At 63.5% G+C, this 7,457-nt stretch overlaps 1 protein-coding gene across 2 annotated transcripts; it reads right to left on the reverse strand.

Moving 5' to 3' along the window:
• Nucleotides 1-165: 165 nt before the first annotated feature.
• Nucleotides 166-5,014, reverse strand: CD74 (CD74 molecule). Of its 2 annotated transcripts, XM_083798856.1 has the most exons (9): nt 4,849-5,014; nt 3,252-3,427; nt 3,052-3,143; nt 2,902-2,964; nt 2,583-2,678; nt 2,321-2,411; nt 1,543-1,731; nt 1,185-1,256; nt 166-937 (listed from the first exon to the last, which is right to left on the reverse strand). In XM_083798856.1, exons 1-9 carry the CDS (start codon nt 4,917-4,919, stop codon nt 930-932), a joined length of 858 nt encoding a protein of 285 aa, XP_083654982.1. In that variant the 5' UTR covers nt 4,920-5,014; the 3' UTR covers nt 166-929. The 2 variants fall into 2 exon arrangements, with proteins under 2 accessions (XP_083654982.1, XP_083654983.1); XM_083798857.1 differs by lacking the exon at nt 1,543-1,731.
• Between the last annotated feature and the right edge of the window lie 2,443 nt (nt 5,015-7,457).

Raw genomic sequence — 7,457 nt, forward strand, 5'->3', positions numbered from 1 at the left:
TGATTTCAGCCTCCAGAGCTGGGCAGGGGCCATTGGACAAGTGGGGTAAGGAATGCAGTTGTGTACCTGGGCATGGGAGTGTGGCCGGAGGGGCCCTGCAGTTTTGTTTTCCTGAAATCTTGGTTATCGCAAGTACCCAGCCCTGGAGCTGCTTGCTTACAAGGCTTTCTTATTCAAAAGTTTATTTGAAATAATTAGCTTGTGACATCATTTATAAAGGAAGTATCAGATCTGTCAGGAAAATGAAAAGCCCCTCTGACTCCAGGACTTGCTCCTGTTCCCACCGCTACCCACAGCCGTGGCCGTTCCCCACCCTGAAGGGAGAAGCTGAAGGTGAGCACCTATCCCTACAAACCGAGTATTAAAAAAAATGCAAGAAATAGGAAGCTTTAGTAGTCTAACAGAGCCTCTGCCTACAGGGTTTAGTTAAGAAGCTCATGGAGGTTGTTTTGCTGCGTTTAATGTTTGTTCAGTGTAAGAAAGCATTCATTAGTGGCTCGTTCTTCAGCAGGGGCAATCTCGGCATGCCAGGGCCTGGTGCTGAGGGATGCCAGGGGAGAGGTGCCCAGGGGGACAGGCACAGGGCTGGGAACCGGGTGGTGACCTTCACACAACGCCCTCACTGCAGCTCACACCCCGTCAGCAACAGGGGAAAGGGCTGGTGGGCTGCTGCGGCTGAAATCGTGTTCCAGCCTGCTCCACCTAAAGTTTTAGCAAATGTTTCCCCTGTAGCATTTACCCTGGGGCAGCCCCAGCCAACTGCCATCAGCCCCAGGCCAGGCCGTGGAGCAGGGGAAGGGAAGCAATCACTGCCTGGGAAGGAGTGCCCTAGGGTTTTCGGGAAAGCGAGGTAAGAGCAGAAATGAGATAGAGCAAACAACCCGAGCTGGGCTGCTGAAGGCCACGTGGGCATCTGCGGGTGTCCTCTTCTACTTGGCTGTTGTGAGAGAAAGAGAAGGGGGGGATCAGCAGGCTCCAGGCGCAGTGAGCCAGCTCTGCCCCCTTTGTCTCTCACTGCTGCTGGAGGGCAGGGGTGAGAGCAGAGTTCTTCCAGCCCTGTGACCCGGTGGCCCCGAGGCGTCTCCGTGCTGCTCCTGGCCTCATCCAGCCCATGAGCAGCCCAGGCCGGTGTCCCCATCCCCTCCCGTGCCCATATCCCCGAAGACCACCCGCCTTGTTCTCACCTTTCTCGGCGCCCAGCTTGAGCATGTCCACCCCGGAGAAGATCATCTCCTCGGGCTCCGTCAGCGTGGCCCCTGCGGGGGGACAGCGGCGGCTCAGCGTGGAGCCCCCCACGGCCTCACCCAGCACCCCGGGGGCTCGGCAGCGTGGCGCACGGGGCTTTAATTGTGGTTTGGGGAAGGTTCATGCAACGCCTCGGCTCCCCTGGCACCAGGAGCCGGGGGGACAGGTGCTAGTCCTGTGCTCGCCCTTACCCAGCACCTCTGCACGGCGCTGAGCACCCTCTCCTCTCCCTGGCTGCCTCTCCTCCTCCCTGACCGCGAGCAGCAGGCCGGGCACGCCGCTCGCCCTGCCACCTACCCGAGCAGTCCAGCTCTCCCCGGGTGGCAGTGCCCTCAATCCTGGTGCCGTTTTTGTAGCAGCACCAGCAGTAGCCCGTGCTGGCAAGGCACTGCTTGGGCAGGTAGTCACCGTTCTCATCGCACTCGGGGCGGAAGCGACCCGGATGGACACCACCGAAATTGGCCTCCGCCTGGCACTTAGTTTGCACTAGGGCAATAAAAAACAAACAGGAGAGGCCGTGAGCTCCTTCCTCGGGCCCTTCTACCGCCCGGGAGCCGAAAGGGCTGCAGCAGGGGGGAGGAAGCCGGGCGAGCCGATTTTGGGAACCTGCAGCGACGTGCTGTGGCTCGGGAGCGTTGTCTCGCTGGGATTTCCCCAAGGAAACCCATTTACCCTAATGGGAGCAAGCGGCGTGACCCTGCCTTCTCATCCAGAAGCAGCTAATTAACTTCAGCGATCCGCCTCAAGCAGCTAATTAACTTCAGTGATCTGCCCCAGTGATCTCCCTGAAGCAGCTAATTAACTTTACGCCCCCCCCCCCCCCCCCCCCCCCCCCCGGTGATCTCCCTGAAGCCCTGGGGCAACCAAACACCGAGGGGTCGGGGCGCCGCTCTGGCTTTTCAGCCTTGCTCGCCCCAAGGGCCTCTGAACGGAGGCTGACCACGGGAAGAAGAGGTCACGAGGAGCCGGAGGCCGCGAGCGGGCAGGGGACGGGGGGGTGCAGCTGCCTTTGGGGCGGCACCTCCCGAAGGGTCGGCCCTAACCCTCCGCCAGCTCAGGGCCCCCACCCCGGTACCTTTCTCCGCCGGGATGGCCTTACGCTCGTCCGGCTTGGGGCTTTTGGCCATCTCGAACAGCAGCCACTTGTGCATCCAGGACTCGAAGGACTGCAGGGGGGGAGCAGAGTGTCAGCCGGGAGCTGCAGCGGTGCCGGGGGGCGTTGTGCTGCCCAGGGTCCTGAGCCCTGGTACCGGCAGGATTTACGCCGGTCCCAACCCCCCCCCCCCCAGGCCAAGGCAGCAAGGGAAGGGCAGGAGAGGACAGAGACCGGCACTGACCTTCCAGTCCACGTCGGTCATGGTCTTCTTCAGGCTCTTCAGGTTGTCCAGCAGGCTGTCTTTCAGCTCCGGGAACATCTTCCTGGGGTCTCCTTGCTGCAGAGGGCACGCCGTGGTGAGACAAAGGAGGGAGAACGCGGGGACGGGGTGGGAGGAAGGCCAGCTTCCGTCGCCTAGGCTGGTGTTACCAAGCCCAGGAGCTCCAAGAGCCCAAGGAAAACCCAGCCCCAGCCAGGAGAGCTCGGAGCGAAGGGTCCCATCGCCTCCTGCAGCGCAGGGGGCAGCCGTGGGGCTCGGCGGAGCTCATGGGGGAGCTTACCAGCAGCAGGTGCCTGACTTGGTCCTCGGTCTTGTTGCTGCGGGGCCCCATGTCCTTCACGGGCTGGGGAAGGGAAGCAGAGGGGGGGGTGAGCACGAGGGGGCAGCGAGCCCCGCACAGCGGGGGGCATGTGGCCGTACTGTGGCTTACCATGCTGTCTACGGAGGGGGCAAGAGGCAGGACCCTCATGGCCAGGGGGGTGTTCACCATGGACATCTTCATGTTGCTCGCGGGCTTGCTGCCTGCCAAGGGGGGAGCGGCGTGAGGAGCAGGGCGCAGCGGGGCAGCCCCTCGCTGTGACCCCCCCGCGTTTTAATCCCCATCACGGCGATGCCACGGGGGCTACTGACTCTGGGGCAGCTTGCGCTGCAGCGCCTCCAGCTGCAGGTTCTGCGAGGTCCTGGTCAGCTTGCTGATCTGCCCGCTCTGCTGGTACACGAAGTAGATGGTGACGGCCTGGCCGGCGATCAGCAGGGCCACCAGGATGGAGAGCGTGGAGAGGGCGGCTCTGCGGCCGAAGACAGACCTGCGGGACACAGAGGGACCCGGTCACGGTCGTGGTGTTCCTCCTTCCAGCTGCGGATTTCCAAATCCCTTCCGAATGCCCCGTACCGAATAGGGGAGCCCTGTGGTCACCTGTCCCCAAACCTTCCTGCAGCCACGTCTTGCCCCTTAACCCCGCGCCACCCCAAATCAGCCCTGCTCCGAGGAGCTCGCTTGCACCCAGACAAATGCAAATCCCTCCTGGGCACGGCCGGGTGCTGCACGAGCGAGACGTCAGCGCTCGGGTGGCTGCCGCGCACCGGGAACCGAAACCCGCGGTGGGGAGACGTGGGGGCACCCGCGGGGCTGGGGTGTCTGGGGCATGGCCCTACACGGGGGGCGGTGAGGCCACCCGAAGCCTGGCTGGTCCCAGGGGTCAGAAAACACGTCCTGATTTATTTCTTATTTATTAAAAAAAATATATATATATCTGAGAAAGCAAAGGAGCGGAGCCCCCGCTCTCCGCAGCCTGGCTGCGTGCCCAGGGTGCGGCGTTGGGATCGCACGCAGAAGCCAGAAAAAAGGCAAACGAAGGCAGAAAATGGCTGCGTGGCCTGGCCCCGAGCCCTCCCGGGCCGCGTCCTGCCCCAAGGAGCCGCCCGTGCCCTGCGAGGTGCGGCACCCAAGGGTGCTCCCCTGCTCCGCCGCTGCTGAGGGACGCGTCTGGATCTGGCCTCGCCGCCAGGCTGTCTGCCTGGTGACCGATGATGTCACTGCTCCCGGGTTTTTCATTGGCTGGGGGTGTTTAATCGGGGGGGCAAAGAGGCTGGGAGATGGGGGCTGGCTGGGACGTGGCGGTGGCCCCGTGGGGCCCTGGGTCCGTGCTGGGCCCTCGTCCGCCCCGTAACCGGGCTGGGAGCCTGCCCGGCCCTATAACCGGGCTGGGAGCCTGCCCACCCCTATAACCAGGCTGGGAGCCTGCCCGCCCCACGGCCAGCACACGAAGCTGCCCCACAGCCAGGCCAGGAACCCGCCCGCCCCACGGCCACGCGGTGCCCCCCACCCGCCCCACGGCCGGCACACGAAGCTCTCAGCCCCACAGCCGCGCCGTTCCCCCACCAACATGCAGCCGGGACATGACCCCGCTGCTCCACCGCCACGCCGTGCCCTCGTCTGCCCCAACGCCACGTCGTGAACCTGCCCGCCCCGTACCCACACCGTGCCCTAAATGCCCCACAGACGCTCTATGACCCCCCCTCGGCCCCAAGCCGCCCCCAACCCCATAACCACGCCGTGCCGCTGCCCCACGGCCATGCCCCGACCCCTTCCACCCCACGGCCACGCCGCACCCGCCTTCGCTCAACCACGTCCCATTTAGCCCCACAGCCGCAGCGTGACCCCCAAATGCCCCACAGCCACTTTGTCCTCCCCTGCCCCCCACCGAGACCCCCCCCCCCCCAGCACCTCTGGGTGTCCCCGACGGGGAGCACCCCGCTGCCGCGATCGGAGATGAGGTCCCGCTGCTCCTCGGCCATGGCTGCACCGTCGGCACTGCGCCCGATGGGGAAATGAGAGCCCGGGGGGGGCCGCGGATGGAAATACCCCCCCTGGGGCACCCCCCCACTGCCACCCCTAGCGGGGGGGGGCAGGAAAAAAAAAGCCCCATTGGCTGCCGGTACCCGCATCAGCTGTTGCCAGGCAGAGCTCTGCTCGGAAGGTCTCTGGTCCAGAGATGACGCCGGGTCCCGTCCCGAATATGTCGCTGCCGCTGTGTTGGGCATCGCTTCCCGTCCCACCGCCACGCCGTGACACCCGGCCCAGCTTCACGGGGCTCCGGGGTCCCCAGGGGCAGGGGATGGGGTGTGGGGCACAGGGTATAGGATAGGAAAAGTGGGGTGTGGAGGTGGGATGCGGGTACGGGGTGGGAGAAGTGGGGTGCAGAGGTGGGATGCACTGGGGAGGGCTCCCACCCGCCAGAGGCTGAGCGGGACCCCCACGAGGGGCCTGCCGTCGGAGCAAACCCTCTCACACCTCCGCCACCGGGGCCGAGCTGCACCCCAGCCCAGCTCCCTGCCTCGGGGGGGCACTTTCATCCTGCCCCCCCCCAGTGCCCAAGGACTGAGGGGCACCATTTGAAGAAGAGCTGGGTGTTTCCAAGCCACCCTCACACCCTGCCTGCGGTGGGTTTGGGGTGCCCACGAGCAGCCCCCACCCCAAAGCTGAGGGCGGAGGAGCAGCCCCACAAATGGGACCCCCCACACACACACACCACAGGGGGGGGCCACGCAGCCCCCGTCCCTGCACAACGCTGGCACTCGGTGATTTTACAGAGGGCCGGGGCAGCCCAGCGGGGGCACGGCCCCACAGCTCCACGGCCCCAGCGGTAGGACCCAGCACGGCTGCAGGCAGGGCGCAGCCGAGAGCAGACCCGGGTGGGAAATTCAAGCGAGGGCTGGGCGCCGGGTGGTGTCACCAGTCACTGGGCAGCCCTCCGCGCGCGCTGCTCCTGCTGCACAAAGTTTTAGTGCTGGGACAAGGACGAGTGGGGTTCTTTAGCAAATATTCCCACTTGGGGATTTTGTGCCGGCAGGGATTGCACTGAAAAAAAAAAAAAAAAAAAAAAATCTCTCTGAGAAATGTGGCTGAGGAATAGCCGAAGTCACTCCCAAGGACTGGGGCAGGGGCTCGCAGGAGCCCCCTTGCACCATCCCCAGAAGCAGGCATTAATTAACGAAGCTATTAACCTCCCTGCTGCTCTGAGGACAAGCAACTCTTTAGCATGTCTGCAGAAGCCAGCAACACACCCTGAGCATTCAAAAGGGAAAAAAATCCCACAAAACCACCCGGTAAAATTTCCATCGCTCCCCTCACCCAGGCCGTGGCAGGCACGGAGGGGATCCGAGGGATTTGGTTTCCTCGGCTCCTCGCTGGGTGCAGGGGGGGAGCGGGGCTGTGAGCCCCCAGCCCTGGGGCCGTGCCACCACCAGAGCTTTTGGCCCGAGGGGGAACTGGGGAGAGGGAACAGGAATTCGGAAAGCGAAAGCAGCAGCGATTTCATGGAGGTCTGCCCCGTGCTGTAGGCAAAGAGCTGCTGGGGGTGTGGGCTGCAACTGCCCCCACACCGGGGGTGAGCCCTGAGCCGGGACTGCCCCGGCACCGAGCCCAGCGCGGGGCTTTCAGCACTGGATCAGCCCTTGCTCTGCACACAGGGATTTAATTAAGAAAAAAATGTTTTGCACAGAAGGCTGTGGTATTTAAAGTTTTACGGAAGTAAGTTATCACTTTTCCTAGGAAGATGGCGACCTTTTGTTTAGCAGCTTTCATCCTTTTTTTTTTTTTTCCCCCCCCCAGTGTTTCTTCCATCGCCTCAGGGCTGTGCCCGGCCCCAGCCAGCGGGGTGCAGCCCCCAGCCCCATGTCCCCCCCATCCCCAGGGGACCTGTCCACTTGCGGGAGCGCACACGGAGCCGTCCGCCCTGTGATCCTGCCCACGGGCATCCAGAACCGGGCTGTGGACCGAGACCATCCAAAATCCCACTCAAATTTCTCCGTGCAGGAGTCAGGACAGCTCCGTTTTGCACTGCCCGTGAAAGCTGTGACGCTATGCGCTGTTACAGGGGGCTGGGGAAACAGCCGTATTTTTGGGTGCAAACCGAGCTACGTTAACGTCTGGGATAAGGAGCAATTTTGGGGCTTGGTTCAGACTTGTATGCTACCCGAAGACCTTAACCCAGGCCGGCAGAGCCTTTATTTCAGACGTAGGTGGAAATATCCCTGGGGACACTCCCCTGACAGCACTTGGTTCTGGCTGCCTGGAACAGCAATGGCAGGGCCAGGGGCTCTCACAGGGCCCCAGGAGCCACCAGCAAACACAGACCCATCACTGCCACATGCCTGGCACCTCTCGGCTCTGTTTTTGGGGTATTTTTACAGGGCGGGTGGATTCACACATGACTGCACGACATAAACTAGCTCTGCGGGGGCAGGAAGAGGCACAAGCCGCGAGGCCTCTCCAGGAGGCCGCAGTGGGCCCCGGCCAGGCCCCAGGACCTGTGCTCCCACCACAGCCCGGCT

The sequence above is a fragment of the Anser anser genome (genome assembly GCF_964211835.1).
Source record: "Anser anser genome assembly, chromosome: 14".
NCBI classification, from domain to species: domain Eukaryota; kingdom Metazoa; phylum Chordata; class Aves; order Anseriformes; family Anatidae; genus Anser; species Anser anser.

Coding starts and splice junctions, on each gene's coding strand:
- CD74 (XM_083798856.1), bottom strand. CDS start 4,919: ATGGCCGAGGAGCAGCGGGACCTCATCTCCGATCGCGGCAGCGGGGTG. Junction 2,412..2,582: donor TGACCGACGTGGACTGGAAG/GTCAGTGCCGGT, acceptor CCCCCCCTGCAG/TCCTTCGAGTCCTGGATGCA. Junction 1,732..2,320: donor GGCCATCCCGGCGGAGAAAG/GTACCGGGGTGG, acceptor TTATTGCCCTAG/TGCAAACTAAGTGCCAGGCG.